Raw genomic sequence first — 18,555 nt, 5'->3', positions numbered from 1 at the left:
ATCGGAATGTTTCTTCTTAAGCTAAGAAAAAAAAAAAAACTTTCTTGCCGGGCTTGACTGATATGAAGCCGAGCTTCGCGAATTCCTAGAATGCCTTCGCGGACCCCAAAGGGTCCGGGGACCCCCATTAAAAACCATTGCTCTAGCATGTCGCAGCTTAGATCACATGTAGGGAAAGCTTGCCTGGCTGAACCCGTGGTTTGATTATGAGCATCGCAACTGACACGTTACATGCAATCGCCACCGCGTGTAACAGACTAAAGACCCCAGACTAGCTGTACTGGAGAGGCAAATTTTCTCATCTAGAATGGAGACCAGGGTGTCGAACCGGAACCGAACCGGTATTTTTTCCGGAACTGAACCCGAACCGTTATATTGTTATCGCAATGAACCCGAACCGGAACTGAACCGGAAAAAAAACGGTTACCGGCTCATGTCAAAACGGTTCGGCCACGCGCTGTTGACAATGAATGTGCTATCAATGCCATTTGTTTTTTAAGTGCCGTAAACCGACACACACCTCGCTTACATATTTTTCTTCTCCACTCGGTCTTAGGAATATAAACGCTGCATCCATGAATCTTGACATAGGAACCAGTATTGCGCTGGTTGCGGCTTGCACGGAAAAAAAAAATTAAAAGGCTGTGCAAAAAAAACAAAAAAAAACCCGTCACGGGATTTTATTTTCTTACAATCTCGTAAATCCTAAATACTGCTGTGTGCTCATTTCATAACACGTTTCTAGAACGCGCGAGTTTTTGAAGCTTGCTTCCATCGGAATGAGAAAAGAAAAGGCTGTGGAGTTTGATAATAATGCATCCGGCTTCGTATTATAGACCTTTTCATCCTCCTCCGCATGGGCGCTGCCATCTTGGAATCACGTGACGCGGCAGCCATGAGGTTGCTTCCAGTTGCTCCTCCGCTCTCCCCTCCGCGCCTTGGCGGATGCGTTGTTGTATTCGTGTTTTTCGTCGCGTTTCACCGCGCTTTCTTGCCTTACTTCGGACACCCTAGCCCGATACGTCAACTCGACGACTAAGACATCACGAGGGTTCAAAGGTCCTTATGACAACTGAGGTTTGTTTACTAATAGTAGTGGAACACTCTCAGTAAGAAGCGCGTATATTGTATTCAGGATCGGAAGGTAGGCGTCAAGAATAGTCAGCGCAAGGAGACTATTTGTATTTCCTGAAAGTATCGTTCTTTGTATTTATAATATATCGAAATTTGTTTCTTTTGATTATGTAAGGAAACTCGCGGAGGAGATAGACAACGAACGTTTAACTTGTATTTTGTCTGAGGCTAGAAGTACTGGTACGTCAACATCAGGCGATTTGTTTGTTCATAATAGCACACCTACATATCTGTATGAAGTTCTCAATCTTTTTTTTTTCTTTTGCGACGTAGTTGTTTCGTTGGTCGGTTTACTTATGAAGTTTAAAAAAAAAATGTATACCGTGGTCGCTCCCGTTTCGACAGTCATTTATGTGATTTATTGATTATATTTAGATAACCAGTTGGGACTTCCCGCGTAAGAAACTGCCATGACAACAGTGGCGAGTTTTGGAATAGCGTGCACAAAGAAATAACGTCGTTTCTATTTGCTAATCCAAAAAGGGGTTTGGGTTCGAGATATGCGCAATAATGACGACGCTTTTTTTTTTTTTTTTTGCGTGCGCTGTTTTAATTTTTGCTAGCATCTAAAGTCCGCAATATTTAACGCAAAGAAAAAAAAAGAAGCCGTTTTCATAACAATTACTTGAGTCCAGGAATGTCGATGGCGAATAGAGCTTTACTTTTGGCGGCTGGCGACGCCGAAATTTACAACGCGAATCTGCTCAAACAAAGAAATATTTGTTCACGCAGGTCTTTGAAGTGTTGCCTAGCGCTAGAATTCAGCCAAACTTTCCGATGTATTTCTCCTCCTGCAGCCTTAAATTTTATTTGGCCAATTTTACGGAAGACAAATTTCAGATTTAATTTGACGGGCCTGTCCCTTATATCATGTCTTGAGTAAGCAAATGTTCATATAAAAATAATTTATTTCCAAGGATCAATATCGCGAAATGCTGCTTGTGAGTACTTTAGCAGGGTTGATAATATAAGAACTTTCTACTCGGCCTGTCAAAACATGCTCAAGTACTGAATTAAAAAAAAAAAAAAGAGCCGAGACGACACTACTTGTTTATATCAATTATCTGCGTCATTAGACGATACGTTTTCAGTTTGCAAAGTTCACTAAAGGCTGGGTGCCCACAAAAACCAAACAGTGAGCAGTAAACTCGCGAGTTCATCTGTTCTGGCTGGTTCAGCAGATTGCTAATCAAGCTGTCGATATGCTTCTTTATATTCACGTGTTAGTCTCTTCATTAGTTTGTTTTTCTGGAAACTGGTAGTCATCGGGCACGGCTGTAAACGATAGTAATCTTCCCTGTACATCAGTCAGGAGTTTCTCAACCGACCATATTCAGATACATCAAAATAGTTGGTATAAAAGAGCCCGCAATTTAGGCTCAAATACACCTCGTAGTCTTCAGTGACTCAATACCACTGTTTCATTGGTTGTGTGCTACAAGGAAAATAATCGTATCACAAAATTACGCAAAAAGAATGTAAAACAGCAACATAGCCGCGTTCACGTTGAAACCGAAACCAACCAAATTGAAGCAACCTAATGGCGCCGAGTGCATCAGCGCCCTCTATCTGCCGGTGAGGCAACTACTAAAATGAAAAGGTCTATAGGCACTTAGAAGCTAACATATTTGTGAGACAACGAACTCTTCTATTTTAATATTTATCCTATTACGTCCTTCTGGCGTTGCGTTCGGTAAAGTGTTGTTCATATTCCGTATCTTGTTTAATGAAAACTTCTTTAAGGGTCTAATTTGAGTTACCGAAGGCTAGTTCAAATAAAGAAAGCTGTATTTTCTCCCCACTGTTCCTTCAATTGCTTACACGCCGAGGTGGCGGGATAGTTAGCCAGTTCTATTTGTAAGTGGGTTTGTAAGGAGGTCGCGGATTTTACAGCTACTGCGTCGGACCCAATTAGACGAAGTCCGAATGCGTAAACTTCGGTGAGGTAACCTTTGAGTGCACATAAAGCAACCATTCCTGGTAGAAATCCCTGAGCCTTACACTACGATGTATCCCGTTTCGTATGTGCTGATTTCAGATGTTTTATTTGTAATTTATTTTGATGTTGCAATTTGTCATTTATAATTTCCGAACCGGTTCGCAAACCGGTTCAGCGCCCCAAACCGGAACTGAACCGGAACAAAATTAATTTACCTGAACCGTAACCGAACCTGTATTTTTTTCGGTTTGACACACTGGTGGAACATTGCACACGTTCGAGGCAGACTAACTTCTTGCATCTTGGCACGAGGAAATAAGAGCATTTTAGGCTTGAATCAAATTCAAAGCACACAATGATTTTCATCAAATGCCAGTTGTATGACATACCAATGTTCCACTAAATTGGAACGTAGAGCCAACAGAAGTTTAACGTGCCAGACACCGGGTTTATATCACAAGCAAATGACGTTTTAGCGAACAGCGACGTTGAACGAATCGACGTCTCAGCGAATAATGGGGCCGTGTGTTGAAGGGGCCCACAGTCCTATTTTAGAGTCTACCTTTTGTGCGGTTTCCACATCTCTTGTGGTTCGGGCAACCCAGCGGGCACGGAAAGTAACTAAATATTAGGGCGTCACATATTAACCGGACGACGCGGAAGCCTCTTCCACTTACGGGGGTGCCCCGTTGTTACCGAACGCGTGATGCGACAACATTGTGACGTTGTTGGTCCTGGCCAGCTCCTGCCTTGTCCTGCCTTACGACTGATCAGAGGCACTAAAAGCATTTCTTTTTAATTGAAATACAAAATATAAGTGTTGCAAACCGTTCAAATTATTTATGAAAGTAGTTTCCGCTCAGTATTTTAGGTCAGAAAAGAAACAAATGCAGTTTAGAAAGTATGGAAAGAAGAAATGACCCCTCGACATACCTGGCACTAAGCGTTGGAAAAGGCGGCGCATACTGGAAAGGGGTAGTGGGATCAGGTGCCGACGCTATGGTGCCTCGAACGCGTCTCCGACTGGTGTGTTTACCGTGTCCAAAAAAGTTGTACTATCGTGGACACTGTTAGCTATAACACGGCAGCGGCGGCCGTCCCGTACCCCCAGCGCCCCATAGCAGGCGCCGTCCGAAACTCCGCGCATGCGCTGTGCGGCGGACTCGCTCTTCCCTTTTGCGAGCACACCCTCGCTTTACCGTCTGCTAGGCGCAGAGCAGGCGATGCTACAGTGCTGCTCGTCTGGTACCCTCGCTATAGCAAACTGGTCTCAAACTCATTTTCAACCGGCGATTTGTATTGGGGCAGATTGCAGAGTCATTAGGGCATAACCCCTGTTTAAGATTTTTTTTTGCTTTGTCAGAAACAGCATTTTTACCGATATGCGTTCGCAAACCAGTATGAGCGCAGCAGGTGTGATACAGAAATAGACTGCTATACTCCATTTCACCTTAAGTCCGACCGCAGCGTACGCTTCAAAACGACAGAGCCAATCAAATAGCGGCAAAGGTGCAACGTCACGGAGTGCATCCCCGGGGGACCCAATAAAGTGAAAAAAGTGCTTTTGTCGCTGCTTGGTGGGTCATATCGTCTCGTAGCGTCCGCAGCACTTAGACCTAAAGTGAAACGGATGATAACTGCAAGTTTGTCTCGTAAAAAAATATGTAATCTACCGTGACGTTACATTTAGTATACGATGATTATCCTTAGCCAGCGGAGTCAGGGAATCGACCGTGGGCACCTCATACGCGGTGGATCGCTGAACCATGTTCAGCGAAAATTGGCGAGCGCTGTAACGTCGTCTGCTCTGTGCCTAGCAGACGACAAAGCGAGGGTGTGCTCGAAGGCGGGAAGAGCGAGTACGCCACACGGCGCATGCGCGGAGTTTCGGACGGCGCCTGCTATGGGGCGCTGGGGGTACGGGGCGGCCGCCGCTGCCGTGTTATAGCTAACAGTGTCCACGATAGTACCTCGATTTCTGCCTGATGACGTCATACAAGTGTCATGCTGTCGCCGATTGCGACCCTGGCGGTGTCCCAGCAGCTGCAAAAAAATGTGGCAGATGCCTGTTCTGATGCAGGTCACTCTTCACTTCGACAGTCCACGGAAGCTACAGCAGCAGGAAGTTGGGACGCCTTGACAACAGCGACACTCGCCTTTGCTTGTACTTTTTGCCAGCATTTCTGCGACCAACCGCCTGGATTGCGACATGCGACCGCATGACACTTCGGCTTCTATGACATCATTTGTTGCCACTTCGGGACTACTTTTGATGTGTGGACAGCATAGGAGGCTAAACAAACCAGTCGGAGACGCACACCAGGCACCATACCAACGCGGAAAGGTCCCGAATGTACACGTGAGCACTGCGGTTGTACGAACTCGAGGACCGGAGCGTTCCAAAGGCCTTCGGCGAGCAGGTTCAGTTTACAGTCTGATAATTTGGCAGTTTGGCAGCGCAAAATGGCTCCCATTATGAAATATCTTTACCCCATGTTTGCTGTCGTTTGCGGGCAAGTGTCATGCCAATTTAGTGTTTAGTTGCACAGGAAATGCAATGCGAACCGCCGTGGCCACCCGCTTCATCCAGCCTATCCTGCACATGCTTTAGTGGTGCCCTCTCGAGCCATCGACACAGAGTGCGGCAGCCGTGAGCGCTCGCTGAGCTCACTACCCCTACTCTAGTTCACAGCAATCCAAGCCAGGACCAAGGACGTCATGAAGGAGGTTATCTTTCACTTCATTTTGTTACTTTAATTTGCCTATCACTTCTAAAATAAAGCAAACTTTGAGAAAAGAAAAGGTTCACTAAGTTACTACGTTCACTGCACTCAGGCTCGGTGCAAAATAAAAAGCACCCAGACAGTCGTTGCAGGGCCCCTTTCAGCCACCTCCACTTTGCGGCGGCTCATTACAAAAATGTGAACCCATCTGGCCGACTCTTCGCTAAATTGTCGTTCGGTGAACGCGGGCATTCGCTAAAATATCATTCGATCAAGTGAGTGCCTCCTGCCTGACTTTTATGCGCCCGGCATATAAAGAAAAGCGTTTCACCGCGATTTAGAAAACAAAAAAGCAAAGATGTCGCACTGTTGTTTGTATAAGACGCAGAAAGAAAAATGTTAAAAAAGAACCGCAGCTTATACACCAGAAAATATGGTATGTGTTGTCTTGCTTAAACATATTCGTCTCAGCCACAAAAAAAAAATTTTTCCTCTAACAAATTTATAAGAACTACTTTGCGCAGCGCACAAACCATGTGTTAATAAAGTGGTACTCCGGTGATTTTTTTGAGCTACTTCAACTAACTATATTTTCTGACTCCCCAGCCTTTACCCTTTCCGGTATGCTGTTTAGTATCGCGAAATCCATAATAGTTATTGTGAAATTGGCAAATGGAAATGATGCAAAAACCAACATTCAAATATACCCACACTTTTCAGTACCGCGACGTCAGTGGCGGGCAGGCTTGCCAGTCAAGTGAGCAGTCCAAAAAATAGAATATGCCAATCATTAGTTCCAGGATGGAGTGCGGGGACTGGAGCGAGCTCCCAAAGCATTCATTTGACACCATGAAACTGCTTCGAATCAGTTGGGAACAAATTCTACAGTCCAAAGAGTGAACCCCTGCCTTCCACTGACGTCTTTTTCCTTGTTGTCAGTAGAGACTTTCAGCTTAAAAGACACGGTGAGGACCAAAACTATAAATTCAATAACTTTGTGTAAAAAAAAAATTATTTTGACCTAATATTTGGGATACTATTTTAGCGATGTTTGGCGAATTTAGCAAAATTTCAAGCGAATCGGGGACCATGAAGAAATCGCCGGAGTACCCCTTTACGCACGCTTACTTCATGAGTTGACAAGCATAGTATGCGTGCTGAGGTTTTGATTTGCCTGTCTGATAAAAATCAGACAGGCAAATCAAAAACTCCTATGCATGCTTAGTAGCTATGCTCCCTATCACCTTCTGCGATAAGTGGATGCTTAAAATTGCAGAGAAATGCACATGTTTGCAAAACTGCGTCGCCTATGTCCGTCATGTTCACGGGGTACCCACTGTCCAGGATATGAAATTCTTTTATCCTCCGAATGACGCGCTCTATGTGCACCCGTGCACTAGCTATTTTTCGGGTGCTGTTGACATCTTCCTTGCTCATTTGGCCCTTGCTAGGCTTATTGAAAGGAGGCATATATGCCCTAACACCGGGTGGCAGAAGGTCAAAAACTTTAAAACCTTTATCCATCATGATTGCATCCCCGGGCTCAAGCAAGGCAAACAGACCACTCTGAAGGACCATCTCCCTGTCACTCACTGACCCGCCCCAGGCTTTTGAGACAAAGTTTATATACCCATCGGGCGTGGCACCAATGAGTACTTTCATGGTGTTCCCGTGCTTATACGGGGAAAATGTCTGCCGCTGAGCATTCATGGAGGACGGTGTTTGTATTTTAATTTCAGTGCCATCTATGACAATTCTTGTGTCGGGAAAATTCCTGAAGCATTTAGGCTGCTTTTCAGCCACCTCTGCAAGCGTTGGAAATCTCGTTATGTCCTTCAGTGCTTTCTGCAAAAACAAAATCCACCTAGAAAAAACTTTGCTGAACTGCGAAATAGACATGTTGAAATTGCGGGCAACTTCCTTAACCGGCATTCCTGTCCTGAGGCGCACAAGCACCATTAAAAATTCCTCGGCAAGCGTCTGGCAAGGTGCAGGTCCCTTCTTCGATTTTGACAGCACCTTTTCCAGGTGGCCAAAAAGAAGATAGAACACCCCACTCGACGGCAGACCAGTGTAATACTGGCAGTCCTGGGGGTCTTCCAGTGTATTCAGACCAAGTCCCTGCGCCTTCTTTCTCTCGTACTGGCCTTTCCAGTAGTCGGCCTGCCGCTGGGCATTAGCCAAGGCAAGCTCAGCTGCCTGAAGTTTTGCCTGCAGCAAACGTGTGTCCACACTATCCAAGGAGGGTAGTTGTGTGTCAGCAGGTTCTGCAGAAAGCATTTGTTGCCCAATAAAATGCGAGTAACGTATAGCATGTCCCAAGCGTATCATCATGGCAGGTTCATCTGAAACTAGCTGAATCTTACGAGACAGGCAATACAAGAAAGTACTACAACTTACGAAAACAGGGTGTATACCAGGCAACCATGTTCTACAGAGTAATTTGCATCCACAGCAAAAAAAAAAAAGAAAAAAAAAAAAGAGAGGGCAGAGCACTATTGTTTTTTTATGTTTCTCACAAAAGTAGGGCGCTAAAGTATATTAATCTGCCAGAAATGAGTCGCCTACACAAGGACTAAAAGCAAACAAGGCAAAAACAAGCGTCCCAATGCCCTTCTGGGATGCTGGCCACAGCATCTATAATGTGTGCAAACTCACCACTGTCGGTTGCTGACTGTATATGTTCTTGGAGCAAACATTTCTCTTGACTACCCGAGGAGAGCAGAAGGAGTGCTTCGGCAGCTTCTGCAGAGAGAATTTGTTGCCCAACAACTTGAGTAACACATACCTTGCCCAAACATATCATCACGACAGGTTCATCAAAAACTAGTTTAACTTTATGAGATACATGATCCAAGGTGCTATAGCTTACGAAAACAGCATTTATATCAGACGAGGTTGAAGGGTAATTAGCCTCCACAGTGGCAAAAAAAGAAAAGAAAAACCGCATGTCCACGTGGTGAATGATGTTGATTGGGGCGAAGCTCTGGTGGTGCTTGTCTGCGTAGAGACCTCTAAAATGATTTAGAAGGCTTATGTAAAAAAAAAGTGAGGTGTGCGAGGTGTTTTGAGTGGCACTCGTGCCTCAAGAATGGCAGAACGTCAACCGAAGTCAAGGAGAGGTGGGATAAAGTATACTACCGCTCTTCGTCTTCCAGCGATGTTCTGCCGTTCCTGAAGCGCGAGTGACACTTAAAAAACTTCGCGAAATTCACTGCTTTTTTACACAAGCCTGCGTAAAAATATAAAGCAGAGAATCCTCTGCTTTATATTTTTCGAGTTTGATGCAAAATCGATGTTTGCTCTCACTCTGGTTTGTAGTCTATAGTAAGGATTAATTTGGACCACCTGGGGATCTTTTGACGTGCAACCGAAAGCTCGGTTACACGGGACCTCCTCCACAATAAGCCTCCGTCAGATTGCGGGCACCTCGACCAGGATTCAAACCCGCCACAGGGGATCCGTAGGCCGGCACTCTCGCCTCGGAGCCACCGAGGCGGCTTGTTGCCGGTGTCGTCGCTTGCACCGCTTGCACGCGGTATGCCTTGGCAACAGGTGGACCCGGTGACAGCAAGTGCTCGTCGCATCACCTTGCCAGTCGCCTGAGAAATCGCTCGCATGCGGTTTCTACTGGATTTGCAAAAATGTGTGCTTCACGAGGCTGCTTTTTCTTTTTTGATCAAGGACAGCTACTAATGGGGTTCATTGCTTTTCTCGGATTCCGAAGAAATCGGCTGGGGAGATTATTTTGAGAGCTTATCGGTGTATACCAAAAATGCAGAATGCCAGTTATTTGCCCCACATACGTATGTTGAGACTATAAATTTTCAAAGAAAGATCGCTGAAAACTGTATCCAGCTTCTAATTCTTTTATTCAACTCCCGAGCATAGCAAGTATTTGAGACATGCACTGACGTGACTGACATCATATCATATACCTTCTGCTTCCGGTAGACAGACGGCAGCTCCAGGCTGATGAATGGCAGCTAGGACTGTCAAGTAGAATAGCACCAAAAATGGTAAACTGAATCAATAAAAAGAACAGTTTATACAGCATTTGGCCTATCAGCTTCAAAACAGGCTGTTAATGACCAAGCATGCACATGTATTTAAATTTGACTTTTAGGATAAATAAAAGATGACTGGATCTCGTGACTACGGCACAAACCATGCTTTCCGCGAAGGTCAGCCCGCTTGTGCCTGCGCATGACTCCATCCCGAGCTGGGCAGCCACTGAAGATTGATGGCACATGATCTGGGTGTGTTGACAACCGTGCTGGTTCACCTAAACAGAAGAAGGTAGCCACAGGTTATTCAATGGCTGCACATAAAAATCCAAGGAAAAATGCGGGATGGTTAATACCAGTTTTGGTGAAAACACAAACAATATATGAGCTATACTCGGGGTGAACGCTTTGTGGCAATCTGAAGAGGAGGAAACTTTGCACACAGCCGGCCAGTGCCGGCGGGCCGCGACAACCCCCTGAGCGCTGCACCCTGGGCGGTCCGCGCGCGCCCCCCCCCCCCCCCCCCCCCTCCCCCCTTTCCTTGTGACGCCACTGGTTTGATTAAACTTTTGTGATAAAACGACGTCTGTCCTCTGACTTTTTCAGCGCCATGCAGAGCTGGATCGCGACGAGGTGCGATCACAAGTTCAGCGCAGTTAGCAAGCTCTACAAAAAAGCTATAAAGTCGTGAATGTGATGTGATGTGACGTGCGGAATCGAAGACAGTCGTGCGATATGCTATAGTGAACTTACCTGTGTGGAAATGGGCGCCGCATATCCGAGCGTTGCGCGTCGGTTGCCACGGCGTACCGTCGGGGTTTACACGCCGGAGAGCCGCGATCCACTTCTTCCGTTGGCTCTTGTGCGTCTTGGACGACGGAAACCGGAAGAACCGCGCTCCATTCTCTTTCCCTCTTCGCTTGGAACACCCGACCGCGGAGCACGCGTCTGGCATTGCAACAAAACGAGAAAACGTTCCTCGCGCGATCCACACGAAACTCGACCTCGACGGGCGGTGGGGCAGCGACGGTGGCGGAGGAACGGCAGAGAGTTCGGTAGAGGCACCGTTGTCCTGCAAAGATGGCGGCAGCGAAACGATCGACTGGGAGCGAGAGTAGACACTGGTATACGCATGCGCAGATGCGTACTGGAAAATGGTCCATTATGGGCGACTGGCTAATCTTCTAAGGGGAGAATGGCTGTATCCGGGTGCACAAACGAGAATCCGAGAAAGAGGGGAGACCCTCCTTTCCGTCTTCTTGGACTGTTTGGTACAATGCGCGATTTGTGAGTTGAGGAGGAAAGCTAAGAAAGAAAATGTTGATATTCCAAGAACGGCGCTACTCCGATGTAACTTGCTACGTCATGTCTACGTAGAAAGTTCCCCAAAGTTGCTAGATTACTGCCCAAATAGGCTCCGCATGCGTCCACCAGGTGCACATTGAAAGATCGCTTAATTATCTTTAAAATTAGTTTGCTCGTGCCTTTCAACGCAAGACAGTTTTTTTTTTTTTTTTTCTGGTTATAGCTACATTAAAGCTATAAAATAAGCGCTGGAATTTCGTTTCCCCACCCCTTTAAACTGAACCAATAACCTAGCAGCTTTCGATACCGGTGTGAGGGTACAGAAGGCTGACCCTCTAAAGATGTCTTCAAATGATTGTCCAATATGTAGTTCTAGCATGACGTTACTTCCTCTACTTCCGCCCGCCGGCCGCCATTGCCAGGTATACTGAGAAGCAGACGCGGACGCTTTCGCCGCCGTGCGCCACTCGATTGCGACTTCGCTACTGTATTTGCATCGCCCGTACAGCGCGACGGCGAAAGCCATTCGCCATGAGTTCTGCCCTTCCTACTTCGAACAGTTTGCGGGCCCCAGATGGGCTCCGTATGAGTCTAAAAGGAAGATGTGCGACGGCGTCGATCTTTACATACTACGCGTCGGCGCGGACAACACTGCAGATCCGGACGTGCTGCCAGCGACGACGCACATGCACATAATTAATTGTCTGGTTTTGTCGCCGAACTACGTGTCGCTGTAACAGAGAAAGGCCTTCAAAGCCCTGGATGCCCATAACGATTTCACGAGTGGATGTGTGAAGAGTCTCACAGCGATGCGTCTCCCATCAAAGCGTATTGTCGTGCTGAGCGATGTGAGTTGACAGGCAAAAAAAACAACAAGCGTTTTCGTGAGTCATAGTGATAAATTGTCCCAAGACAAATTCCTGTTTGCTTAAACGTTGCACGAGAAGAGTAAGCTGACGCTAATTTAGAAAACATTTTAGTGCGTGTCAAATCACTGGTCTCGTCATTTGCAGCTTAACCACTCCCAGCAGCTGCGAGAGGCACCACTGAAAGCTTGGATCCTGGCTGACTCCGACGGAAACGTTGTCAACGCATATTGTAGCTGCGTGGCAGGGGCAGGTGAAGCCTGCTCGCACATGGGCGCTACAATGTTTGCCGTCGACACAGCAGTGCGCCTCAGAGGTTCAAGGACATTCGCCGAGAAGACAAATCTCTGACTTTCCGCACGCAGCCTTGGGACAGGATACAAGAGTCACAGGGATATTGGCTTCTCGTCTTCAAAAAGAAAAGGGAAACGAATAAACGGCATTCACGAAGGGCCAAGGGCTGAATGGGAACCCCACGTTCGGCCACAAGTGGAACCGACCGTGCCACCTCCACTGACAGAGGAAGAACTCAGTGTGTTCCTGCTCTCTTCATGGTGCACCCAATGTAAAGGCTGCACCGCATTTAAGCGATTTGGCGAGCGACAAGACTTTTTACTGTCGCTTGTCGCGTCGCTCGGTTTTTGGATTTCTAGAAAACGTCGCTCATCGCCTTGGTCGCTTGCTCCCGGGACACGTGCATGCGTGACGCCCTCCGGTGGCGAGCGATAGAGTGTCTGATTAGTACAAGTCCCGCGGCCCCGCACAATAACAAACCTGTTCGGGCGGCTCTTTACCTCTGCACGCTGCTGTTATTTGTACGTTCGCGTGGTCACGACTCAAAACATGTCACCCGTAGTCGTCACCGCACAGTGTTACACCAAGGACTGGACCTCGCCGCAATCTACAGGGTGAAACAAGGAGACGCCAGGCTCTTTAAATCGACCGGAAAATTCGGTTTCTTAACCTATCGCGCTACGACTTTGTGCAGCGTTGCCCACAGATGGTGCATCTTTTTGGTAAAATTTGCGAAGAGCGAACTTACCTGAGGAAAAAGTAAACAAAGAAAAAGGCTTAGCTCCTATGGAAACGCAGCGACGCCACCGGTCTGCAAACAAAACGGCTTCGTTTCGCACGGGAGACAAGAGATGGCGCAGGCGGTCGCGACGCCAACTGCCGCCAACGAACGAGCAGAAGACGCCGAGAGCCGGCCCTTTTGCAGACAATGAACTGCAGTTCCTTGCTGTTACCGCGCCTGTCTTTTTTGTTTCTGCAACTGTCGCCGCCTGCGGAACGCGCGCCGCTTTTGAGTCGAAAAGATCGTCTGCTAAAAAGTCCTGCTCTCGGCGCCGTATGCTCGTTCGTTGGCGGCGTTTGTTGCGCCATCTCTCGTCTCCCGTGCGAAACGGCGCCGTGTTGTTTGCAGACCGGTGGCGTCACTGCGTTTCCATAGGAGCTAAGCATTCTTCTTTCTTTACTTTTTCCTCAGGTAAATTTGCTCTTCGCAAATTTTACAAAAAAAAAAAAAAAAGCACCATCTGTGGGCAACGCTGCACAAAGTCGTAGCGCGATAGGTTAAGAAACCGAATTTTCCGGTCGGTTTAAAGAGCCTGGCGTCTCCTTGTTTCACCCTGTAGTGTTTCCTTCGTCCAAGCATGTCGAAACCGGGACCCAGCAGCGCGGCCTCGATGCGTTCGAAACGTCGCCGTCGACACTACTCTTGCATTGTCAATTGTCAAAAACGGGAAGGTATTAACCCCGGGGTGAACTTTTTCAGATTGCCATCGAAACCGTGCGGAGTCAAGCGGAGGGAAAGAAACTAGCCGCCCAGCGCACTGAGTAAGCGAGATGTAGTGGTTGCTGCTCGTGAACTCGAAGCGGCGGCAAAAGGCGGCGCCGCCGTGCCGCACGTTCACGTTCTGGCTTGCCCGCGTGACATCACGTGACAAAACAGATCATGCTTGGATTCGAACGGGGATAGTCATGTCTGTCTTTGATTCTTGGTGATCGTTCTTTTTCGTTACTACTCAAGTAATTTACTACATGTAAATTGCAATAAACAGGAAAAGCTTACATTTTTTATCCTTGGCGAGGGTTCTTGGTCCCACTGAGAATATTACATGGGACTCATTTTTCTCGTCCTCCAGGTTGTTCCGCTAAGGCACGGCCACTCAATGAGGCGGCTGTGGCATGCATCGAAACGCGCGTCATCCGCATTTTACGAACAGGAGCTTACTGTACGACCAGTGAAGCCATCCGACTGGAGTACATCGAGCGTGCGCGTGTACCAACGCACCACAGAAAGCAACAAGCGTGTGCGGAAAGCGAAGCTCCTACTGCTGATCTTATGTTGCGTGAAGCTTACAGCGCTGATGGGACGCACTTTCGAGGTTGGTCATGCTGATAACGTTGACTGTACGGAGGGACTGCAGTTTGGGAGTCTTTGATTACATGGCGCGTTAACGTTTCTCGTAATTTTCACTCAAGTTGGACATCATTAGAAGCTGGCTATTTTTGCGAGTGACAGCGCGCCGACACCAAATTTGCGGCTTCCTGTACAGCGTAGACGTAGGTTGCTTAGCTGAGTTTATTCTCTTCGTGAAGTGTTGAGGAACGAAAGAAGCCTTCCACGTTAGAAATTGGCTCGATTCCGTGCCGTAAAACAATCGCAAGGGGGGAATTCATTCCGCCGGCTAACGCTTGGTCGCGGGACAAATTCAAATACTCAGGTACCTACCGATAATCAAATCGTAGAGGGTGGTGCCAGCCGGTTTTTCCGCAACGTCTCTTGGGTAGAGCAGGAGGCCTATTACGTGAAAATATCACGCCCCTGATTGGTTGCTGCCGCTTAAAACGTCTTCCAATTGCACCGAGTTGCTCGCTTGTCTGGTACCGGACCCGATTTCAGCCGTTTTTTTTTTTCGATCTGGGGAAACCTAGGAAACAACCCGCCAGCAACACCAAAATTGCTGAAAAAGTAGCCCCGTCTTATGGTACGTTCACACTTCCGGATCCGCTAGCGAATCCTCCCAGCTTTTGCCGCTGGGGCGAAACGCTGGGCCGAAAACGTGGCGGCAAGCCGTGTAGATCCAGGACCTATTTCTGCCACCAATCGAAGCATTTCGCTGACCGGAAGTGACATTCCTGCGCAGCACGACTCTGCCTACGTCACGAGTACGCGTTCTTTCGTGAGCAGCAACGCCCGGGAAGACAGCCGAGTTGGGAACTCTCGCGGCTTCTCGTCATATTTGACGGGCTGTTACGAGAACACCTGCCGCAGCGGCCGCCGCTGCCGCCGCTCGAAGGAAATAGATGTATTAGGGTACGTTGTTGGGCTAGCTGGTTCACCTCAGTAAAACATATAAAATAGCGCAAAAAAAAGAAAGACAAGAAGTATACAGGACAGGCGCTAACTTTCAATTAGTTTTATTCAGGAAAAGCAAACATATATAGACACGACTTCAGCAGATAAGGATACTAGGAAGAAGCCGAGAGACGGTCACTTAAGAGCTATTGGAAGCTTTCTTTAGCAAAAAAGTGGGACGACATGTGTCAGCGACACCTCTATTGTACTTTATTGTACTGAATTTCAGTTTTTGAGTGATCGGGTAAAAAATTAATCAACTTTTACGTGGTGCTGCCTTGCCCGTCGTGTGTATACAACGTTTACTTTTCAAGAATAAAACTAGATGAAAGTTAGCGCCTGTCCTGTATACTTCTTGTCCTTGTCTTTTTTGCGCTATTTTATATGTTTTACTGAAATAGATGTAAACACAACCCGCTCGTCGCCACCGCCGCCGGGAGCGAATCCGCTGCCGCGGCAACGGATTTCTTTTCAGGTGTAAACGCACCATGAAGTGGGCCTTAAACACGCTTCAGACGGGGCAATTTCTCCCAGCAACTTGACGTCGCAACACCAGCAACACGAGCCACCCGCGTTCACACGCAGCAACCAATTGCTGCAATTTGCCATCATCATCATTAAAGTTTGAATTTCTCGCACTATTTAGACACATAGTTACGCGCTATAAACGTGATTGTATTCATTGAAATGTCATTGAGAATACTAATACATCTTTCTGAACCGGTTTATTTCCAAACACGATCAATTTCAAACCAGAATCAAGTCTTTAGTTGTCATCATCACCGGCACGGGGTATCACGTGAAAATATTGCGTCCCTGATTTACCTGCTGCCGCTTCAAACGTCTTCGAATTGTTCCGAGTTGCTCGCTCGTGAACAGCCCGCCAGCAACGCCAAAATTGCTGAGAAAGTTGCCCAGTCTGAAACGGGCCTGCCTTAGACGTTCTTAACTTTTTCCAGTCTTTATTGCGCTGTCGGTAACCATGTTCCGTTTGCCAACTTTTTATACGCCCCTTCTACCCTATTAAAAACAGCACGAGAGCCCTCCGCCGTAAACAAACTTGGCATCATCGAGTGTCATCAATCCCCCGATAATTGCCCGCCCCTTTTTTTTTTTCTTTCTGAGGTGCATTTTTACCCCTCTCTAGATCTTTCACACCAATCTTCTAATCTCCTCTTAGTCACCGCAATTCTTTCCTTATCCATTCGTCCATCCGTGTCTGCATATCCCAGTGCCCCCCTCCAAATTCGCAGTAACCCTCCCCCCCCCCCAAAGAAAGTGGGACGAAGCCGCGTTTACCTTAAAATTAACAGGTTCTATAGTTTCCCTTTCGCGTTTGCATAGTCGCATAGAGTGTCTATTTCGTAGAATTTATCCCTATATGTTTCCGTTCTTAGCACCCACGTACTAGCCGTGCCGGTGTGACGAGTTGCGTCTCGGTGGCCATCGCACCCGCTGCGTCCGTCAGCGGAGCCGGAGGCGGTCGTCCCCCTGACAGCGCGGACTGGGAGTTCTTCGGGTCGACGTTGGCTTGAGGCTTGGTTAGGGCTGTGGGCGCTCCTGTCTGGGCGGCTGGGCGAGGGGGAGACACCTCATGTGCTGGGGACAGCGGAGGAAAATCAGACGAGGCTGTCCCAGCGACCATGGACGAGTAGCTCCGCCGAGCCACGCAGTCCACAGTTGCATGGGAGCCGCCGCATCGCCGGCAATCAGACGTGCAACCTTCCGTAGCGTGTCCGAAAACAGCGCACCGGTCGCAGTGCTCTGTCGTGCAGTTGGCGCGAATCTGCCGTTCCAGTCGGCACCGCCGGCATACCCGCTTGATGCCCGGGTAGTCGAAGGTCGCCCGGTGGCCTCCGATACGAAGGAAGTTAGGGACCGGGTCCGACTCCTTCATCTCGATTCTCACATATCTTGTCCCGGTCTTTACGGTTGGTGTGCTGCGGTACGCTGCATGCGTGATTTCCAGGACCTTCCCGTGAGCGGACAGGGCTTGAACCAGCAGGTCGTTCGTGCGGACATAGGTGGGCAGGAACATGCAAGTGACGTTCGTCACCTGCGGTCCGGCTGGAACGATGGGGACTTGGGTAGAGGCGATGGTGATGACGCCGGCTTCGGTGAGCTTGGCGGCGGCGAGACGGCTGTTGATAACGATTTCAAAACTTTGCGCACCAAGGTGCTGCGCTGAGTAGACTTCAGGAAGTCCGACAACGCCGGCGACAGCATGGATGAGGTCGTCCGGTGAGGTGCCCAAGGGCAGGACAACGCCGAAGGCGCGAGCCGTCGGCGGGGGGAGTGCGGCGCTGACGCAGCAGCCATGACGATGCGTCTCTCTCAACGCAAAGACACGTACGACGGACCGGGTTACCCCTGGCCCGCGACTAGCAAGGATCCAGGGGTGCCACCCCCGTCTCCGCGGCGGACGCGCCGCATTCAACTACCGACGTTAAAATGCACCTAGGTCAGGACGCGCTACCTGAAAGGCCCGCTGAGGCACGGTTGTATAAAAACAATATTAATTGTTCCGCAAAACCTTGCGAACTAAAGATGATAAAAACATCACGCGCCCATCATTTGGTACTAAACTCCAATAAATTTCATACAAAAAAAGTCTTTTCCGTTTGTTTTTACGCAAAAACTGGCTTTCAAAAAGCTCGAGGTGACCATAGTACAGACAAACGAAAAAGAGTGGCGCTGTTGTCGCATTTAGCTCGGTCTCGGTGGACGCCAGCGGCCCAGGTTTCGACGGCGAGTTTCCCAACTGAGTGTTTTAGTAACGTTGAGGGAAGTGCAGTTCCTTGTCTGCTAAAGACGCCTGGTCTCAGCGTCGTATACTCGTTCGTTGGCGGCAGTTGGCGTCGCGACCGCTTGCGCCATCTCTTGTCTCGCGTGCGGAACGGCGCCGTGTTGTTTGAGGACCGGTGGCTTCGCTGCGTTTCCATAGGAACTAAACCTTTTTCTTTATTTACTTTTTCCTCGGGTAAGTTCGCTCTTTGCGAATTTTACAAAAAAATAAAAAAAAATAAAATAAATAACAATAAATAAATAAATAAAAATGCAGCATCTGTGGTCAACGCTGCACAAAGCCGTAGCGTGATAGGTTGAGAAACCGAATTTTGCGGTCGATTTAAAGAGCCTGGCGTCTCCTTGAATCACCCTGTAGATTACCTCAGTTGTGGAACTCCCGCGGAAGGGTGTGCACTTCCGCGGGAGTTTATTG

The 18,555-nt window shown here is 48.1% G+C and overlaps 1 protein-coding gene and 1 pseudogene across 1 annotated transcript; one reads left to right on the top strand and one right to left on the bottom strand.

Annotated features, from left to right (window-relative positions):
- Positions 1 to 7,017: 7,017 nt before the first annotated feature.
- Positions 7,018 to 8,127, bottom strand: LOC121048374. Its single transcript, XM_040504623.1, has one exon. The coding sequence runs from the start codon at positions 8,125 to 8,127 to the stop codon at positions 7,018 to 7,020; it is 1,110 nt and encodes a 369-aa protein (XP_040360557.1).
- A 3,358-nt stretch (positions 8,128 to 11,485) lies between these two features.
- LOC121048375 lies at positions 11,486 to 13,814 on the top strand (annotated as a pseudogene).
- The last annotated feature ends 4,741 nt before the right edge of the window (positions 13,815 to 18,555 follow it).

The sequence above is a fragment of the Ixodes scapularis genome, unplaced genomic scaffold (genome assembly GCF_016920785.2).
Source record: "Ixodes scapularis isolate PalLabHiFi unplaced genomic scaffold, ASM1692078v2 PGA_scaffold2__306_contigs__length_199485367, whole genome shotgun sequence".
Classification (NCBI taxonomy): Eukaryota; Metazoa; Arthropoda; class Arachnida; order Ixodida; family Ixodidae; genus Ixodes; species Ixodes scapularis.
This window is presented reverse-complemented; position numbering and strand designations above follow the sequence as displayed.

What these genes read in the sequence shown, in the direction of transcription:
- LOC121048374 (XM_040504623.1), bottom strand. Translation starts at nt 8,127, where the DNA reads ATGATACGCTTGGGACATGCTATACGTTACTCGCATTTTATTGGGCAA.